We start from the raw sequence: 18,601 nt of genomic DNA on the forward strand, positions 1-18,601 counted from the left end.
TGCTAGGCTGACTGGTTGCTGCTCAATTTCATGCATGCATACGCATGCGTATGCGTACGTACGTGCCGTTTGTTAGCCTGTCAACTGTGTCAAATGTCAACGGGTTGAACCTTTCAGCCTGCCCCATCTGACGGATCCGGCACTGTGTGCCACGCCATCTCCAACAAGATAAGATCGCACTGCACTGCACTGCACTTGCACAGCATTTGTGCCGACTTTCTACTCTGGTAGACAAACATAGCAACACCCATTGCGGAAATCCCTTTTGGTGACCGAGCTCCAATGAGGCCTCCAAATTCAAAAACCAAATTTCATATTTTTATGATTCAAAAAAATCTGAAAAAACACAGATATACATGAAGGCATAATACACATGTGTGTAAACTTTCAGGGCAAAATACGTTGAAATGAGGGCTGTGTAAAAACAACAAATTTGAGGCTGTTTAACACATGATACTATTCATCCTCACGGGTCATGAATTTGTCTTTTTTGTACAGGTCGCAACTCAAGGTATTTCATCATGAATTTTTACACACATGTGGGTTACATCCTTACATACACATATATATTTTTTTAGAATTTTTTGAAACATAAAAGTTCAAATTTGAATTTTTCAAAAATAAAGGGCTCCATGAAGCTCGACCTCCAAAACGCTATTCTCCACCCGTTGCATTTATATTTACAGGATCACATCACGCCCATTGCATGTTTACATCCACATCGGCATTTCAAACCATGCTGCCTTCTAACTCTGCTGTCTCACAGCTAGCAAGGTCACATTTTACAGATTTTGGTCACAACGAGCAAGGTTCAGATTTTACACGAGGAACAACCATTTATTTACTTTTACTTGAAACTCGACAAGGATGAGGTCGCAGTGTTTAACCCAGCCGGGATACTATACACCTGCAGTCACTGCTTCAAGCCTCTCTCACAAGCCTGTCTTTAGCCGCACCGACGCCTCTCTGCAGATCGAGGTATTTCTGCACTGAAACTTCCGAAAATGCCTCAAGCTTGTCGACGAACACCACGAGGATCGATCTTAAATCGGCAGCGGCATCGTCTCTAGGAACCTCTTGCTCCGCTTCACCATCTTTTACCGTCTCGTCCAGGCGTTGATCCAAACGGCGTGGCAGAAGGCGGCTTATACCGGCAACAAGACACTCGATGGCCTCTTCCAGGTCCTCGGTCGGCAGATCGTCCAGCAGCTTCATCCAGGTCTCGCCGGCGGCGAACATGGGCGCGACGGCGCACTCCGCCAGCGAGACGTCGACGGCGGCTGCGTTTTGCTTCCTGGAGCTCTTCTTCTTCCTCAGAGGTTTCATACGCTTGTGCAGCCACAGGTTTATGCTGCGCAGGTAGGCCTTGTGGGATGAGATCCAGTTTTGTAAGTTTAACCGTAGTTTTCCGAGCTCAGCGGAGAGGAGAGCTACGGTTTGGCAATGAGAGTCGGAGTCGAATGGTATTTGTAATTTGCAGCTGCTGGATAGTGACTTGATGATCCCGTGTTGATGCCGATGGCACTGGAGCATGGTTGCCCATATCATGGTGAGACTGCAGGAAAAGGCAGATAGCACACAACCAAGTGCAAATTATGATGCACTGCATACTAATCCGCCATGGTCTCCCAGTGCAAATTTTCCTATGAAAAATTGAAATGGACAAACACACCTCTCAATTAGCTCATCCAGCTGCGGTTGAAGGCTTGAAGCTCTTTATCCCTTAGATCTTCTATGTTCATCGAAATGAAGTCTATCTTTTGAATAGCCACTGGGATTCTGGAATGCAAGTCTTCTACTGCAGCAGGGGTAAAATCGGTAATGATTAGTTTTTTTCCCTCGCGACTCCTGGTCTCTCAGTTGTTTACATTTCTCATCATACTTCCTGCAGATGGAGCTACTGGCCTGAAAGCAGAATCACACTTGGCGTTACCAAACGGCAACAGGCCGCGTAACTGCAAGTCATATATGGAAGCTTAGTAGTTTCGACCTTCTTCGTTTCAGGACACTAATAAATTTTGGTTGCGTGCAATTGTCTCTTACACTATCTAAAAAGAATTAAGTGACATCTGGAAAACCTATACAATTACAACAACAAAAAATTGACAAATAGAATGTTGTTCTCCATAAACAAGTATTTGGTACACGAAATGCAGTAGAGAGTTCCAGTAAAGGCAGTCACAACTCACAATAGTAAGTCATAAGAATCAAGACATATTTCATTATGCTCAAAAGGAAGGGGAAGAGGGACTGCTACAGGCAAACAGAAACGGGGAACATGCACCAATATTCAAAGCGTGCACATTGAGTAGCAGGCTATTACCTTAACTTCGTCATAAAGCTTTGTCTCCCATGCATACAACCTATCTAGCGTCGATGTATGGACGACAAGAATAGTTCCAGGAGGATTCTTAGATGGCGACAGCTGTGAAGACACTGATCTATGCCAGGTAAGGTACTTTATCTCAGCTTGAGGAGGAGCTGCATTAAACCATCATGATCAAATTATTTTTCACGGTAAGAAAGACCACATCTGATATTTTGCAACAGAAAATAAAATGTTAAACAAGAAAAAATAACAGCAAGGTCAATTGCCTGGGGAGCATCTAGCATATGAAACTGATCTCAGCAGAATAGTAAGGAAAATACAATAACCACAACAACAGCAAGGCACAAATTAAACGAAGTTAAAACATATAGAGGATGGAAATAACTTGAATAGCAGTGGTAATCAGTTATGCACAGAAAATGCTGCTGAATATATTCTAACACAGAAGCAGGATAGTGCTGTACACTTATAGTAGAAAGAAAGTTATACTAACAACTACAAAAGAGAAAGCTTACGTTTGGGAATAGAAACTTCCTCCCTGCAGCAAACAAGAAATGTCGCAAGAAACTTTGATGCCTTTGATCCATGTGCTGCAGCAAAAAAAAAATTGAGCCTGAAAAAATGGATCATGCAACACAAATGTACGTTACTTGACATATCCAACCTATTTCTTCAGGTAGTAGAGGGCGGAACTGGATTTTATCTTCTTCCAGAATCATTGGAACTTGTTTCCAAGAATCACATGCCCTAAAGAATAATATCTCAACCTCTTTCATAAATGAAGAAGATAAGTCCTTCACCACATTCTTTACTTCAGGATAAGGTTTCTGGGAGTCCATAGTGCGAGCAGCCGCAGATGATGGGACCACATTAACCAGGGGGGTGGCAGGAATTTCATCATTTTCATTTGTGATAACACCTATTATTCTCCTCTTGCCTTTGAGCCTGTCTACTGAAGCAATATTTTCTGAAGCTACACTATCTGAGGCAAATCATTGGGGCTCTTGTGCACCTGTGCCACAGTTTCAGTGGACGGATTGTCGAAACCATCTTCTGAATCTGCAACACGACCCTCCTTATTTGCAGCTGCAGGAGACTTCTCTCCTTCAAAACAATTTCTCAGAAGAGATCCCGTATCTCTAAGTGACACAATATAATCATGGTGAGCACATGCAAGCGCACATCTTCCATCAAGTGCCTCTCTAACAAAACGCTTCCTCTCCTGGCATAACACAAGGACCTTGTCGTCTTCAATCATAGAAGACGCCACACCCATGTTCAAGTGCAAGAGCAGGAAGAGCCAACAGAGCACAAAGTTTCACAGAGGTTACCAGGGCATGGATGCAAAGTCAAAGACATCCACTGAGGTTAACTGTAGGATCGCTGGCTGTCGTTGGCAGTGGCAAGTACTCCCTCTGTAAACTAATATAAGAGCGTTTAGATCACTAAAATAGTGATGTAAACGCTCTTATATTAGTTTACAGAGGGAGTAGCAGTGTTTGGATGATGCAGACCGCGCTTGGATGCTGCAACAGTTAAAAGAGCTAAGTGAAAAGACACCCCTAAAAGAGCTAAAAGTGCAGTACATTCAATGATCTTTATCCTGAAACCAAAATTTCATCATGTGAAACATATCGCCTATGTCTGTTTCATCTGTAAAAGCGGATTGACCAGTGTCACACGTTTGGCTGAAAATAAATCAAATTGAAGGCATCCTAACTGAACTGCTAGAATTGAAAGCAAAAGACAGAATTCTCTACCTTTTGCTCCCTCCGTTCGGAATTACTTGTCTAGTAGATACATCCGTATCTAGACAAATCTAAGACAAGTAATTTGGGACAGAGGTAATACTATTTGTTAGAATTGAACTTATTACCATAGAACAGTACCAAATGGTAGGATTCAACAGGCGAAAGCAGAACTATAGCGCTGTAGTTTGCATCAAGGCCCATCATTCATCACCGAAAATCCACACAACTATGCAGTGCTAAGCTAGACAGCAGCTGAGCTGAGTAATATTTACTCAGTAGCATCTCACGAAGCCAACTGACACTAGTGTTTACTGAGTTGCTCTGCACTCCACCCAGCGCACCCGCAAATCCAACGATTCCACCCGAGAGAGAACTTCAGAGGGAAAGTAAAATCACCTCAGCCAATCGGACCACGGCCGGATTCGCTGCGCGCCGCGCGGTCTTCCCCGGGTACTTCCGCGGCTCCGCCCCACGAGGCCACGAGCGCGGCGCGGCGCGGGCGATGGAGGAGAGGAGGCGGGACGGGGAAGAGGGCGAGCTGGCCGAGGAGGGCGAGTGTGTGTGGGGGAGCATATATGGAGGCACAGCTGGGCGCCATTGCCGTAGCCTATAGGCATCGCCGGTCGCCGGAGGAGAGGAGAGCGCCGTGGGTCGCCATTATTTTCGCGGAGGAGTAAACCGCGGCGACGCAACGCGACGGGGCGGGCCTTAATCCAGCTCGTATTTATGGCACATTCAGCCCATCTATAGGCGCACCGCGGCCCGTGAGATCGCAGGCCGTAAACCCAACTTAGCGAGACAAAAAAAATCATGATCTTCTATCTCTCTCGAGCTGGTGACTGCGGTTTGCTAATGGCGAGCACGAAGTTTAAAGTACTAAGTTGAGCGGCTGGTCCACTTTTATTTTCTTCAAATTTTTCAACATTTCTTGGGGAAATGTGAGCATTTTTTTGTTAAAAATACAAACATTTTTTGAAAACCGTGAAATTCTAAAAATTAATTGAAATTTTATATGCGATGAATTTTTCCAAATAAATATTGCACATTTTTTAATATATGCTGAAAGATTTTTAAAATAAAGTATGAATATTTTTGTGATATAGGATGAATAATATTTAAATACACATTAAAAAATATGTTGAGCAAAAATTTAAAAACACATTGAATTTTTTTGTGATATACGCTAAACAATTTTCAAATACACAATGAACAATTTCGTAATATAGGGTGAGCATTTCCTAATATACAATGAACATTTTATATATTGATACACAATGAACATTTTCATAATATAGGGTGAACATTTCCCTAAATATACAATGAACATATTTATATATTGATACACAATGAACTTTGTATAGTGCATGAAAAAAGAAATAAAAAATAAAAAGAAAACGAAAGAATAAAAATAGAAATAGAAAAAGAAAAAAGAAATAGAAAAGTGATGAAACAACCTCGTGACTGTGGGCCGGCCCAAACTAGGGCGTCAGGAGTTCAAGCTTCAGCAAAGTCGTGTCGAATAGGGATTGCCCTTTGCCAGTCTGATTCAAAGCCGCCACTCTCTAGGATTCGCCTTCCCTTTGTCGTAATCATGCTCTCCCTTTCAGCTCCCTATTCCCTCTACAAATCCGCTGCAAAATCACAGTAATTAGTGATCGGGATCAATCAACGCACTGACCAAGATTTTCTCAACCGTTGTTGGTGCCGTAGGCAAATCACCCTCCTCCATTTTGTTCTTGTAGGTCCCCCGCACCAAAAGACGGGAATGGCGATGGACACAAGTGACGATGGCAAGAGCAAGAACATAAGTAAGAATGCATTAGAGGAAGGTGAGGGTAGTTGCAATTCTAGCTCCAGGTCCCATGACCACGGCGCAAAGATGTCTAGATCAAGAAACCGGCGTGGAAGAATAAACAATGATGATCCATCCATTCTGAAGCGGCGCAGGAGGTGCATGTCGTTCTCATCCGCCGCTGCTAACAATATCTTGAAGGAACATAGCTTTTTTTTCTCCGGTGGTGTTCCTTGTTCTTTCTATGACAATCCATCCAATCCAAAATCAGATGCTTATTTTCCTTCACCATGGTCGTGGCGTTTTCACGGGCTTGAACACGTTAATCCTAATCCTCACCCTATAAAAGTTCTCTTCAAAGTCATGTGATTTAGGTTCCACGAAGACCACCAGCCCAACTTTCCCAGTCAAAGCCGTCAAACATAGTTCTAGAGTCATGAACTTGCACCCATAGTTCTAGAATGTCCAACATGATCTGCGACAGATTGGTGTAGCCATCATATGGCGCAATGATCACGACATGCCCTTGATAATTCCATGACTCTTTTTAGTCACTCAAACATGAAAATGGAAGAGTATATAGATTATCTTTCAAGGGCCTGATGTTCCCTTCTTGTGCAAGATCCCACACAGCCCTCATAGCCTTGTAGAACCAAAACTGACTATAAGTTTTTTCTACATGAACCCCACACAGAGCCATCCAACGAATCGACTCGGGTGCTAGCAGCTCCTCTTCCCCAAAGATGACATCATCCAGATCATCATCTTTCAGCCCTAGCTTCCCCATCATCTTCGACACCTCTAAAGTTCGCCGACACCTTGGATCGTGAAGCTGTGTCCGACATGCCTAACGAAACAAGCCCGAAGAAGACCAACGAGCTTTGAAGAAACCCTAGACTACCCACACCCGACGGGTCCCAGGCTGGGAAGCACTACAGTAGGACCGCAATATGCAAAATTCAAAAAATTAGTGCTGTGGATAGGAGTCAAACACAGGACCTTATGCTGCCAGGCGCAGCGGCATACCAATGGAGCAAACAAGAATTCATGACTAATGGGTAGCGCGGTGCTTCAAGAACTACAACTAGTCATAGATTTGAATGATTTTTGAAACTTCAAACACGTTTTTTTATTTAAAAAAACTAAATAGTTTTTGAAACGTGAACATTTTTCAATATTGTGAGATTTTTTTTGAAAACATGAACAATCTTCAAAATTCTGGAACACATTTTGAAATTTTAAAAAATGAGAGCAACTTTTTAAATCATGAACAAAATTTGAAACTCTGACTTTCAAGAAAATATGAAAAAAAAAATTAAAGTTGCGAATAGTTTTCGAGAAACATGATAATTTTTTAATACTTTGACCTTTTTTGAAAATGTGATCAAATTTCAAACTTCCGAATACTTTCGAAAATGCAAACAATTTTGTTCAAGGTGAACAAATTTTGGAATTGACGAACATTTTTTGAACACACGAACAAATTTTGAAAAATGAGAACAAAATATTTACGAACATTTTTTGTAAACATGAATTTCTTTTGAAACTCTGAACATTTTTGAAAACATGAGAAAAAATTGAAATCACAAACAATATTTGGAAAACATGAACAAAATTTGAAAACTTCAAACTTTTTGGAAAACATGAACAAATTTCCAAATTCTGAACTTTTTGAAAAACACAAACAATTTTTTAAAACATCAATAAAATTTTAATCTAGAAAATGTAAAAAGTGAACAATTTTGGAAGATGTTAAACATTTTTTAAAATTTGCGATTCTAAAAAAAGGCAAACAAGAAAAGAATGCACCTGAAAAAGGAACAAAAAACAAAAACAAAAAAAATGAAAAAAGAGACAGAGAAAAAGGAACCGAAAAAAGAAATGAAAAATAATAATAAAAAAAATAATCACAAAAGAAAACCACTAAACGGTATAAATACAAAAACCGTTTCAGGGAACCTTCTGGAAGGCTCCCATAACCGGCTGCCTCGCTATGGGATAGTCGGCTGGCCCAATGCTGGTGCTCGGGGGATCGCCTGTGTGAACCCTCGACAGTTTGTCGCAGTTAGCGTCAAATAGGATTTTCCGTAGGAGTCACTCTCTCATGGATCGAATCCTCCAGCTCGCGCATTTGACCACACGAAGCCCATGAGGTAGATTAAGAGGCCCAGCCCACCGAGAGGACGACGGCCCAGATAAACCCGCTCCCACACTCGTCTCCTCCCACTCTTTCCCAGTTCGATTTTCAAAACCCTCACTCTCCCATCACGGAAGAGATTCGCCTCCGCTTTGCCGTCCGCAATCATTCTCTCCCCCCTTTCCGCTGCTCCCTCTGCAAATCCGCTGCGGAATCGCAGCAATCAGTGAGCGCGATCAATCAGCGCGCCCACCGAGGTTTCTCGACCGTCGCCGGCGCCGCAGGCAGGCAGAGCGCCCTCCTCCCTTCGGTTCCTTCTTGCAGGTGCGCGTCCTCCTCCGCTCTCGCCCTCCCCCTGTCGCCGCCTGCCCCGTTTCTTGCCGGTCAGCCTCCTTCTTGGTTGGTTCGCGAGGCTGTTCCTGAATTCCGGGTTGGGTTTGGTGCTTCCCTGCTCGGAGGCTCTTAATTCTGGGTTCTTGCTTTGTTGGTCCTGTGTGTATGTAACCTGTTCGACCAATTTCCTGGCCCGACCTCGCTAGATGCGGCAGCCGGCAATGGCATGAGGGTTGGTGTGCGTAGTTCCTGGAACTCTGTTGCGGTTAGAGATCTCTCGCAGATTATCACCCTCTCGTGTCTGGTTCTGAACTCCCCTGTTGATTTGTTCTTGTCCACTTCCTGTAGATATATATATTTTTTTGATTTGCTGCAGCATCTGGCTTCTGTAGAATTTGCTTGCGGATCAACCAGTGTTTTTATTTCAGTATAGGTCAACTTGCTGTCAGATTTATTTTCCTGTCTGCTTCTTTACTGAGCAAGATCCGATCCATGCAGGGACTCATTGGTGGGACACTGAATTTTCAAATCACAACAGTCCCGTAAACGATGCGAAGATTCTTTTTCTTCGGGTCCCCCACCCCGAAGGACGGGAATGGCGATGGGACGCCAGGCGACGACGGCAAGAGCAAGAACAGGAGTAAGAAGCCACTGGAGGAAGGCGAGGGTAGTTGCAACTCCAGCTCCAGGTCCCATGACCACGGCGCAAGGATGTCTAGGTCGAGAAGCCGCCGTGGAAGGCTGAGCAACGAGGAGCCAGCCAATCCAAAGCAGCTCAGGAGGTGCATGTCGTTCTCATCCGCCGCCGCCAACAGTGGCCTGAAGGAACGGAGCTTTAGCTTCTCCGGCGATGTCCCTGGTTCTTTCTATGACGAATCTGATGTGCCTCACCAGGCCGAAGATGTCAAGTAAGTTGTTCTGATTACATAACTTTTTTTGAGGAATGTTATGAGTCTGATTACATAGTAATCCCATATATCTAGGCTGTTTTACCGTGATCAGACCAGTATTTGTTATTGACACCCCATGGTCTTGTTGATCCATGCTAGTAAAGAGAAGAAACGGCAAATAAAAACTCCTCAGCATATGTTCGATTGTTTGTTATGTGCATCTGTCAAGTTTACTCATTTTAGCTCATGAGGTATTACTATAAATGCTCAGTTATTTGTTTGGCAGAGGCCCTTCTTGCAAAATGTTCAGTTTCAGTGCACGTGCAGCTTTCTTTAGGCATCGTTCACCACTCCATTGCTTGTACTTGATGTAATCTCATGCCCCCTTTTTTTCAATCTTTAATTCATAGTTAAGGAATTGTCTTGTGTTTGAGCTCCATTGTATCGACAACAGTTCTACTGTATCAGTTGTCTGATGAAATGTTCTACCTAACTCATTCTGATTATTGACTTGCAGTCACTATGCCTGGTCACCAGAAAGGCATCCAGTCTTAAGAGAATCCTCAGTAAAGGTTCCAAAACCATGTTCAGTCCTGGAAACTGATTCTCCTCGTTCAAGATGCTATTCATGCTCAACAGGGCACTCCCCTCCTACCTCTCCTGTTGCCCTACGATGCAGGTCTACGAGGCTAGGCAGTTTATTGAACAAGAATGAAGTGCTAGACCGATACATTGATGGAGAGCAGGAGGCTGCCATCCAAAATGAGAAGCTGAGGCAGAACTCTCCCACTAGATCTGTGGTTTCGAATTCAAGACGTCCGCCTCGACCCCATTATACAATGCCATCTTTGCAAAAATCAATGAAAGAGAACGTTGAGACCTACCCAAATGTGGATGCGAAGGATGCCTATGGAAGTAAAAACCATGCAAGTGTTCTGGATGATTTTGGGAGGTTTCCACATTTAGAAGATTACAGATCAGAAAGCATTCCATCTGTTGAAGATATCTATGAGGATTTCCAAGATATGCAACCCTCAAAAGTTATCCATGATGCCCCCCAATATTTTCATGATCATGACTTGGATTTCGCCCCAGAAGGGCAAGAAACTGATGATAAGTTGCTTCAAAGGGCAAAAGAAATTGAAGAGAGGTTTATAATTCCTTCTGGAGACAATCATCAGCTTAACATGTCCAGATATAAGCGATTAAGCTCAAACGAAATGTTCCAGTTGATTCAGTGTTTGACTGAAGACAGGAAACAGCTAGCAGATGAATTGTCTTCACAGATTAAGGCACGCCTTGCAGAAAGGTTTAATGCCAAAGAGAAGTACAAACAATCAGTGAAAGAACTTGAGATCAGAACTCGAAGGCTGGAGAAGGAGAAGACTGAAGTACAGAGTACTTTGGAGAGAGAGATTGACAGAAGGTCAAACGATTGGTCAGCCAGGCTGTTGAGATTTCAATCTGAAGAAGAGAGACTGCGTGAACGGGTGAGAGAACTTGCTGAGAAAAATGTCTCATTTCAGAGAGAACTCACTTCTCTTGAAGCATACAAAGTTGATGCATCTGATAAGGTTGCAAGTTTGGAAAAGCAAAACATGGAACTAACTGATGAGCTAGAGAAAGTGAAAAATGAGCACAACAATCTCCACAATTCTTCAATAGAGTTGCATGCTCAATTTTCTAAGGCCACAGAGGAGAAGGAGCATATCAGGGGATTCTTGAAAGATAAGGAGGGTGATAACAAGGCATTGCACCAAGTGGTTGCAAGGCTACAGACAATATGCAATGAACAAGAAAAAACAATTGCTGGCTTGAGACAGGGATTCAGTGCTGAATTGGATAAGGAATCTGTTTGGTCCAGCAGTGAGAGGAAGAATAGGATGCAGATGGAACTCATCAGATTGTCAGGAGTGGAGCAGAAGTTGAGAGGTGAAGTTCAATCTTGTCGTCTTGAAGTAGAATCTCTTAGGCAAGAGAACATTGCACTCTTAAATCGTCTACAAAGCACTGAAAATGGATCAAGCTTTTCCTCAATTCGTCTTGGCCAGGAGCTTCAGGCTAAAGTGGACAACTTGCAGACACAAGGCTTGTCGTTACTTGATAAGAGTAGCCAACTTTGCACCAAATTGCTGGACCTTGTGAAATGCAGGAGGCATGAAAGTGAACATGACAGCGATATTGATGCATTAGATTACACACTGGAGCTCCAGAGCATCAAAGGAGGAATCGGGAATCTGAAACGAAGCCTGCGGGCAACCAGTGCTGTGCTTGCCGAAAAGCAGAATTTGAAAGAAAGATCTGGTGAGGCTGCAGTTGGAGGTAGTCCTCTCATGGAGGAGACAGATGAGGTACGAAAGCACACATCCAATGAGAACTTAATTTTAATTATGCTGCCATGTTGCATTCTCTGTTGGGATAAGAACCATGGCTTGATTTTGAGAGTTACATGTCTTTGTAATGTTTTTCTCTGAGCAACTATTAAGATTGTTTTTACAAGGAAACCGTGGCTTAGGATTTTTTATATTATATCTCTAATTTGATGAGCCAAACCAGAAGCTGCTTAAACTTTTACGAAAACTCAAAATATATGATATCTGGTACGAAAGCACGCATTCCCTGAGAACTTATGTTTAATTGTGCCGCTGTATTTTTTTTCTCTGTCTGGATAAAACAAGAACCATGGATTGATTTTGAGAGTCACATGTCTTTATAATGTTTTTGTCGAGCAACTCTTCAGAATGTTTTTGTTAGGAAACCATGACTTCAGTTTTAAAATATGATATCTCTAGTGAGATGAGCCAAATCAGAAGCTGCTTTAACTTTTATGAAAACTTCAAGGTAAAAAAAACTTTTATGAAAACTCAAAATATTTCAGTATTATCAATCCAATTTTCCTGTTGTTTGTTCTTAATGTAGGTTAATTTTGAATTCAAGCTGAAAGAAGAGGCTCTTCTGAATAGAGTACTGAAGGAGGCACTTTTGTCAAAGGAACTTGACGTTGAACAGCTGCGGTCAGATGTGGCATCTTTGCTTCGTATCCAAGTTGTCATGAGGAATGAGGTCCAGAGAGTCCAAGATGAACTATCCTGCATCACCCACAAGGCTAAACATTTGGAGCTTCAGGTAACATCCCATCCCTATATTCCCTAGCAAACCAGTGGTAAAAGGTGGATTTGGAAAATATCTTATGTATTACTGATGGATGTTGAAGACCTTGAGCATCTGCAGCCTGTGTATTTTTCGTTTACATATTCTTTTGCACTTAACAGGGTTCGAAGAAAGACGAGTCCATCGACCAGATCCAGCAGGATTTCCAAGAATCTGCCAAGGAGCTAAGCGCGCTCAGAGGACAGCTGAAAATCGTGACCGATGAAAGGGACCTCTCGTGGCAGGAAGCGAAGCAGCTCCGCAAAACCACCAGCATGATGCAGAACGAGGTCGCGTCTCTAAAGAAGAAGATCGAGTCCCTCGAAGAAGACATCCTTGTCAAGGAGGGGCAGATCTCGATCCTACAGGACAACGTCTACAAGCCGCCGCTCGACTTCATCTGCAGCCCCAGAACGATGAAGCAGTTCGGCATGGAGTGAAACTTTGCACAAAGAAAGAAAAGCTCTTGGGACATATATAGCTTTTATACTGTTATTATGGGCAGATATAGATGGCCTGCGCCGCATAGGACGTGTTCATATGCTTTTATCGCAGTATCTTTTTTTCCAACCCGTGCAGGACCCCTGCATGGTTCGAAAAAAAGATAATGTGGTTTGTTTTGCAATGCAACCGAAGTTTGCTGTATCTTTTGTAAAGCGATGCGTGCATCACAACCTGTGATGGCCTTGCCGCGCCTACTTAAGTTTCTGTACTATGAATCTGTGATGTGGCGAGGACACCGTGAATGGATCGTCCCTTTCTTCGGTTTTCGATTTCGTCTTGTTCACTTGTCACTGTATCTATCTACATGGCCAAGCGAGAGTTACATTACACCTTTTGGTGAAGCAAAATGCTTGCATCTGACACCGACTGCATGAAAACACTGATAACCATTTCACTTTCCCCACTGTAGATGATAATGTGAGTACCTATCGTCCCTTAATCCTTGTCCATTTGTTACTGTACGCATGGTCTTGGCGCGCTGTGAACTGTGGTAGTCGTTAATTTATAGTTTCTTCTGGACTGTAGTCTGGTGTCCGTCGTCCGTTTTCTTGTCAATTTCTCCTTGTTCACTTGTCACTCACACACGGACTAGGCGTGCCGTAAGCTTTCCATTTGTCACGACTTATTGCCCAGTGGAGGTCGATGTTTCTTTGATTGAAAGTTACATGCTTGCACTGCATTTACATCCTGCGTTTGCGTTTGAGAGGTACCACACGCAAGTTGCATCTGGCGTGCGTGATTGTGAGCAGCTCCACTGTTCCGGATAATACGATCTGTGTATCAATCCCTCACCAGTCACCACAAGGCAAAAAAATCTTTAAAAAATCTAACAGTTTCAAAGGGAAAAATGGTCTTGTGAACAGGTGGGGGCCTGGACACTTGCATAGAGTAGTAGTTGCATTGAAACTCAAGATCACGCGAGCTCTGACCAATACATAGAGCAGAGTATTATCTTTTCCCTTTGGGCTGGCGTCGTTGTCCACGAGAGGTGCCCGGAGTGAATGCTGGCGTCGTGTCACCCAAGTCAAATCGACGCTCCATGTCTCGGTGCCGCACGCGCGGCCTCGGCCTAGCTACCTACTTGATCTCCATATATCGGCATATCGCGAGCCTAGCTAGCTCTCGCCATTGCCGCACGCACGCGCAGAGCGACGAGGCGACACGTACAGTGCGTGCGTGAACAACCAAGGAGAGGAGAGCAGACGAGATCGACCAGGCCATGGGGAGCGTGGGCGCGCTGCTGATGGCCGCCATGCTCCCGCCCGTGGCCGCGCTGCTCGTGGCGATGGCCGTCCGGGTCGCGTCGCGCGGGCTGGGCGCGCTGGCGCGCGCGCACTACGCGTGGCCGGCGAGTTCGCCGTCCGTGCACGCGCGGAAGTGCGGCAGGAGGGCGGCGCCGGAGCAGCCGGACCACGAGCTGCGCGTGTCGCGGCACCGCGGGGGCGCGGCGGTGGAGTGCGCGGTCTGCCTGAGCGGCGTGGAGGAGGGCGACGAGGTGCGGGAGCTGCGGTGCCGGCACGTGTTCCACCGCGCCTGCCTCGACCGGTGGCTCGCGACGCCGCCGGCCACGTGCCCGCTCTGCCGCTCCCGCCTGCTGACGGCGCCGCCGGTAGAGGAGGAGGAGGAGGTGGAGGACCTGGATTCGGACCTGCTGCTGCTCATGGCGTACGTGCACGGCGGCGGCCGCAGATGGTTCTGGTCGCCGTGATCACCCGCCCGTGAGGCCATGACCCATGCCATGCTCGAGGGCCTGTACGCCGTACGGACGCGTGTGCGTACGTGCGTCGTGCACCGGCACGCACGCACGCACGCACGTACGGTGGCCTGGGCGCACGTTCCCGGCGGTTTTGTATATTGTTTTCTCAGAGCTAGATCGTAGATCGTCCGTTCATTTCTCTTCTCCTTTCTTTCTTTTTTGGCTGTGGTTCGTGTACGCACGAGAGAGCGGTGGGTGGTATGGAGCTTAGCTGGTTCTCTCGCAGTTTGTTAATGGCGCACGCACGCATGCATGGCAGGTTGGCAGAGCGTGGCGCCTGGCGATCGCCACGTCGTCCGGGCGCGCGCACGTTGTTCTCGCTTGCTCGACGTGTGTCTGGGCGACGTCGCCGCTCGCTCACGGGAGAGCTAGAGAGATCTCTCTGTCTCCTGCGCGCGCATGTCGCAGGTCGCATCTCATCCTCTGGGAGTCTGGGTCTGGGGCATTATTTTCTTGTGCTGACAGTGCCCGTCTTTAAGAGCAACTTCAACATGCCGACCTAAACGGACAGTGATTTCGTTCATTTTTTATTCATTTGGATCGACCGCCCACCCAACGTCCGCCCTGTTTTTTATATGGGTCGACAGCGCGAACAAATTGTGAAATGAAAATTTATAACAAACAAAATAGTCCGCCCAAATAAATAGTATAGTTTTAGAACAACTCCAACGCAAGGACCCAAACGGACATCGATTTTGTCCGTTTCGTGTCCGTTTGGGTCACCTGTCTGCCTAGTGGACATGGGGCGGACAAGCCTTGTATCCAACGCACGTCGACCCAAACTCTCCGCGCCGCCCGCCCCCTCCTCTCTCCCTCGCGCCGCCCGCCCCCTTCTCTCTCCTTCGCGCCGCCCGCCCCCTTCTCTCTCCCTCGCGCCGCCCCTCCTCTCCTCCTTGCGGATCCCCTCCCCCGCGAGATTTTTCTCTGCTCGCGCCTCTGCTGCAGCCAACCTCTGCTCGCACCGCCGTTCGGGCCTCGAGCCCCAGCAGGAGCGCGCGGAGGAGCCCTGTGCCGGTGGCCTCGCTGGGGCGTGGAGGAGTGGCCGAGCGCGCCGTGGCGACCTGCTCCGGTGGCCTCGCTGCGGCACGGAGGAGCGGCCGAGCGCGCGTCGGCGACCTGTGCCGGTGGCCTTGCTGCGGTGCGGAGGAGCGGCCGAGCGCGCGGTGGAGACCAGTGCTACGTCTTGAGCTTGCGTTGGTTTTCCCCGAAGAGGAAGGGATGATGCAGCAGAGTAGCGTAAGTATTTTCCTCAGTTTTTGAGAACCAAGGTATCAATCCAGTAGGAGCCCACGCTCAAGTCCCTCGTACCTGCACAAAGCGATAGCTACTCGCAACCAACACGATTAGGGGTTGTCAAGCCCTTCACGGTCACTTATGAGAGTGAGATCTGATAGATAGAATATTTTTGGTATTTTTGACATAAAGATGCAAAGTAAAAATTAAAAGCAAAGTAAATAGCAAAATAATATAAAAGTGATGGAGATTGATATGATGAGAATAGACCCAGGGGCCATAGGTTTCACTAGTGGCTTCTCTCAAAAGCATAAGTATTCTACGGTGGGTGAACAAATTACTGTTGAACAATTGATAGAATTAAGCATAATTATGAGAATATCTAGGCATTATCATGTATATAGGCATCACGTCCGTGACAAGTAGATCGAGACGATTCTGCATCTACTACTATTACTCCACTCATCGACCGCTATCCAGCATGCATCTAGAGTATTGAGTTAAAAACAGAGTAACGCCTTAAGCAAGATGACATGATGTAGAGAGATAAATTCATGCAATATGAAATAAACCCCATCTTGTTATCCTCGATGGCAACGATACAATACGTGCCTTGCTGCCCCTTCTGTCACTGGGTAAGGACACCGCAAGATCGAACTCAAAGCTAAGCACTTCTCCCATGGCGAAAACTACCAATTTAGTTGGCCAAACCAAACGGATAATTCGAAGAGACTTGCAAAGATAACCAATCATGCATAAAAGAATTCAGAGAAGATTCAAATATTATTCATAGATAGACTTGATCATAAACTCACAATTCATCGGTCTCAACAAACACAGCGCAAAAAGAAGATTACATCGAATAGATCTCCACGAGAGAAGGGGAGAACTTTGTATTGAGATTCAAAGAGAGAGAAGAAGCCATCTAGTCACTAACTATGGACCCGAAGGTCTGAGGTAAACTAGTCACACTTCATCGGAGGGGTTAGGATGATGTAGAAGCCCTCTGTGATGACGGCCCTCTTCCGGCGGAGCTCCGGAACAGGCGCAAGATGGGATCTCGTGGATACAGAAAGTTGCGGCGGTGGAATTAGGTTTTTGGCTCCTGTTCTGATCGTTTGGGGGTACGTGTGTATATATAGGAGGAAGGAGTACGTCGGTGGAGCACTGAGGGGCCCACGAGGCAGGGGGGCGCACCCTAGGGGGGGGGGCGCCCCCACCCTCGTGACCACCTCTTTGATCCATTGCAGTAGGGTCCAAGTCTCCTGGATCACGTTCGGTGAGAAAATCACGTTTCCGAAGATTTTATTCCGTTTGGACTCCGTTTGATATTCCATTTATCCGAAACACTAAAATAGGCAAAAAAACAGCAATTCTGGGTTGGGCCTCCGATTAATAGGTTAGTCCAAAAAATAATATAGAAGTGGAAAATAAAGCCCAATATAGTCCAAAACAGTAGATAATATAGCATGGAGCAATCAAAAATTATAGATACGTTGGAGACGTATCAGGCATCCCCAAGCTTAATTCCTGCTCGTCCTCGAGTAGGTAAATGATAAATAGAGAATTTTTGATGCAGAGTGCTACTTGGCATAATTTTAATGCAAATCTTCTTAATTGTGGTATGAATATTCAGATTATAAAGATTCAAGATAAAATTTATATTGACATAGAAAATAATAATACTTCAAGCATACTAACAAAGCAATTATGTCTTTTCAAAATAACATGGCCAAAGAAAGTTATCCCTACAAAATCATATAGTCTGGATATGCTCCATCTTCCCCACACAAAGTATTTAAATCATGCACAACCCCAATGACAAGCCAAGCAATTGTTTCATACTCTAACTTTTTCAAAACTTTTTCAATCTTCACGCAATACATGAGCGTGAGCCATGGATATAGCACTATAGGTGGAATAGAATGGTGGTTGTGGAGAAGACAAAAAGGAGAAGATAGTCTCACATCAACTAGGCGTATCAACGGGCTATGGAGATGCCCATCAATAGATATCAATGTGAGTGAGTAGGGATTGCCACACAACAGATGCACTAGAGCTATAAGTATATGAAAGCTCAAAAAAGAAACTAAGTGGGTGTGCATCCAACTTGCTTGCTCATGAAGACCTAGGGCAATTTAAGGAAGCCCATCATTGGAATATACAAGCCAAGTTCTATAATGAAAAATTCCCACTAGTATATGAAAATTATAACATGAGAGACTCTCTACTATGAAGATCATGGTGCTACTTTGAAGCACAAGTGTGGTAAAAGGATAGTAACATTGTCCCTTCTCTCTTTTTCTCTCATCATTTTTTTGTTTGGGCCTTTTCTCTTTTTTATGGCCTCTTTTTATTTTTTTATTTTTTTACGTCCGGAGTCTCATCCCGACTTATGGGGGAATCATAGTCTCCATCATTCTTTCCTCACTAGGACAATGCTCTAATAATGATGATCATCACACTTTTATTTTTCTTATAACTCAACAATTACAACTTAATACTTAGAACAAAATATGACTCTATGTGAATGCATCCGGCGGTGTGCCGGGATATGCAATATGACAATGATGAAGTGTGTCATGATGAACTAGATGGTGGAAAGTTTCATGGTAATATATCTCGGAATGGCTATGGAAATGCCATAATAGGTAGGTATGGTGGCTGTTTTGAGTAAGGTACATGGTAGGTGTATGATACCGGCGAAAGTTGCGCGGTATTAGAGA

General features: G+C 44.9%; 2 protein-coding genes and 1 pseudogene across 3 annotated transcripts; 2 read left to right on the forward strand and 1 right to left on the reverse strand.

The window, feature by feature from the left end:
• Window positions 1-651: 651 nt before the first annotated feature.
• LOC125540955 (protein ALTERED PHOSPHATE STARVATION RESPONSE 1-like) lies at window positions 652-4,769 on the reverse strand (annotated as a pseudogene). The gene is made up of 6 exons (XR_015615732.1): window positions 4,477-4,769; window positions 2,994-3,855; window positions 2,845-2,919; window positions 2,324-2,481; window positions 1,673-1,905; window positions 652-1,555 (listed from the first exon to the last, which is right to left on the reverse strand). The product of XR_015615732.1 is annotated as a protein ALTERED PHOSPHATE STARVATION RESPONSE 1-like (transcript).
• A 3,334-nt stretch (window positions 4,770-8,103) lies between these two features.
• Window positions 8,104-13,152, forward strand: LOC125528265 (uncharacterized). Its single transcript, XM_048692759.2, has 5 exons — window positions 8,104-8,333; window positions 8,841-9,250; window positions 9,750-11,583; window positions 12,152-12,358; window positions 12,505-13,152. Exons 2-5 carry the CDS (start codon window positions 8,892-8,894, stop codon window positions 12,820-12,822), a joined length of 2,718 nt encoding a protein of 905 aa, XP_048548716.2. The 5' UTR covers window positions 8,104-8,333; window positions 8,841-8,891; the 3' UTR covers window positions 12,823-13,152.
• A 712-nt stretch (window positions 13,153-13,864) lies between these two features.
• LOC147983748 (uncharacterized) lies at window positions 13,865-14,863 on the forward strand. The gene has a single exon (XM_087543089.1). It carries the CDS (start codon window positions 14,106-14,108, stop codon window positions 14,592-14,594), a length of 489 nt encoding a protein of 162 aa, XP_087399215.1. The 5' UTR covers window positions 13,865-14,105; the 3' UTR covers window positions 14,595-14,863.
• The last annotated feature ends 3,738 nt before the right edge of the window (window positions 14,864-18,601 follow it).

The sequence above is a fragment of the Triticum urartu genome, chromosome 2A (assembly GCF_056163025.1).
Source record: "Triticum urartu cultivar PI428250 chromosome 2A, HENAU_Tu73, whole genome shotgun sequence".
NCBI classification, from domain to species: Eukaryota; Viridiplantae; Streptophyta; class Magnoliopsida; order Poales; family Poaceae; genus Triticum; species Triticum urartu.

Bases quoted from the DNA above. Each gene is read 5' to 3' on its own strand.
- LOC125528265 (XM_048692759.2), top strand. From the start codon at position 8,892: ATGCGAAGATTCTTTTTCTTCGGGTCCCCCACCCCGAAGGACGGGAAT. The intron at 11,584-12,151 runs GTACGAAAGCAC...TTCTTAATGTAG, and splicing joins TCATGGAGGAGACAGATGAG to GTTAATTTTGAATTCAAGCT. The intron at 12,359-12,504 runs GTAACATCCCAT...TGCACTTAACAG, and splicing joins CTAAACATTTGGAGCTTCAG to GGTTCGAAGAAAGACGAGTC.
- LOC147983748 (XM_087543089.1), top strand. From the start codon at position 14,106: ATGGGGAGCGTGGGCGCGCTGCTGATGGCCGCCATGCTCCCGCCCGTG.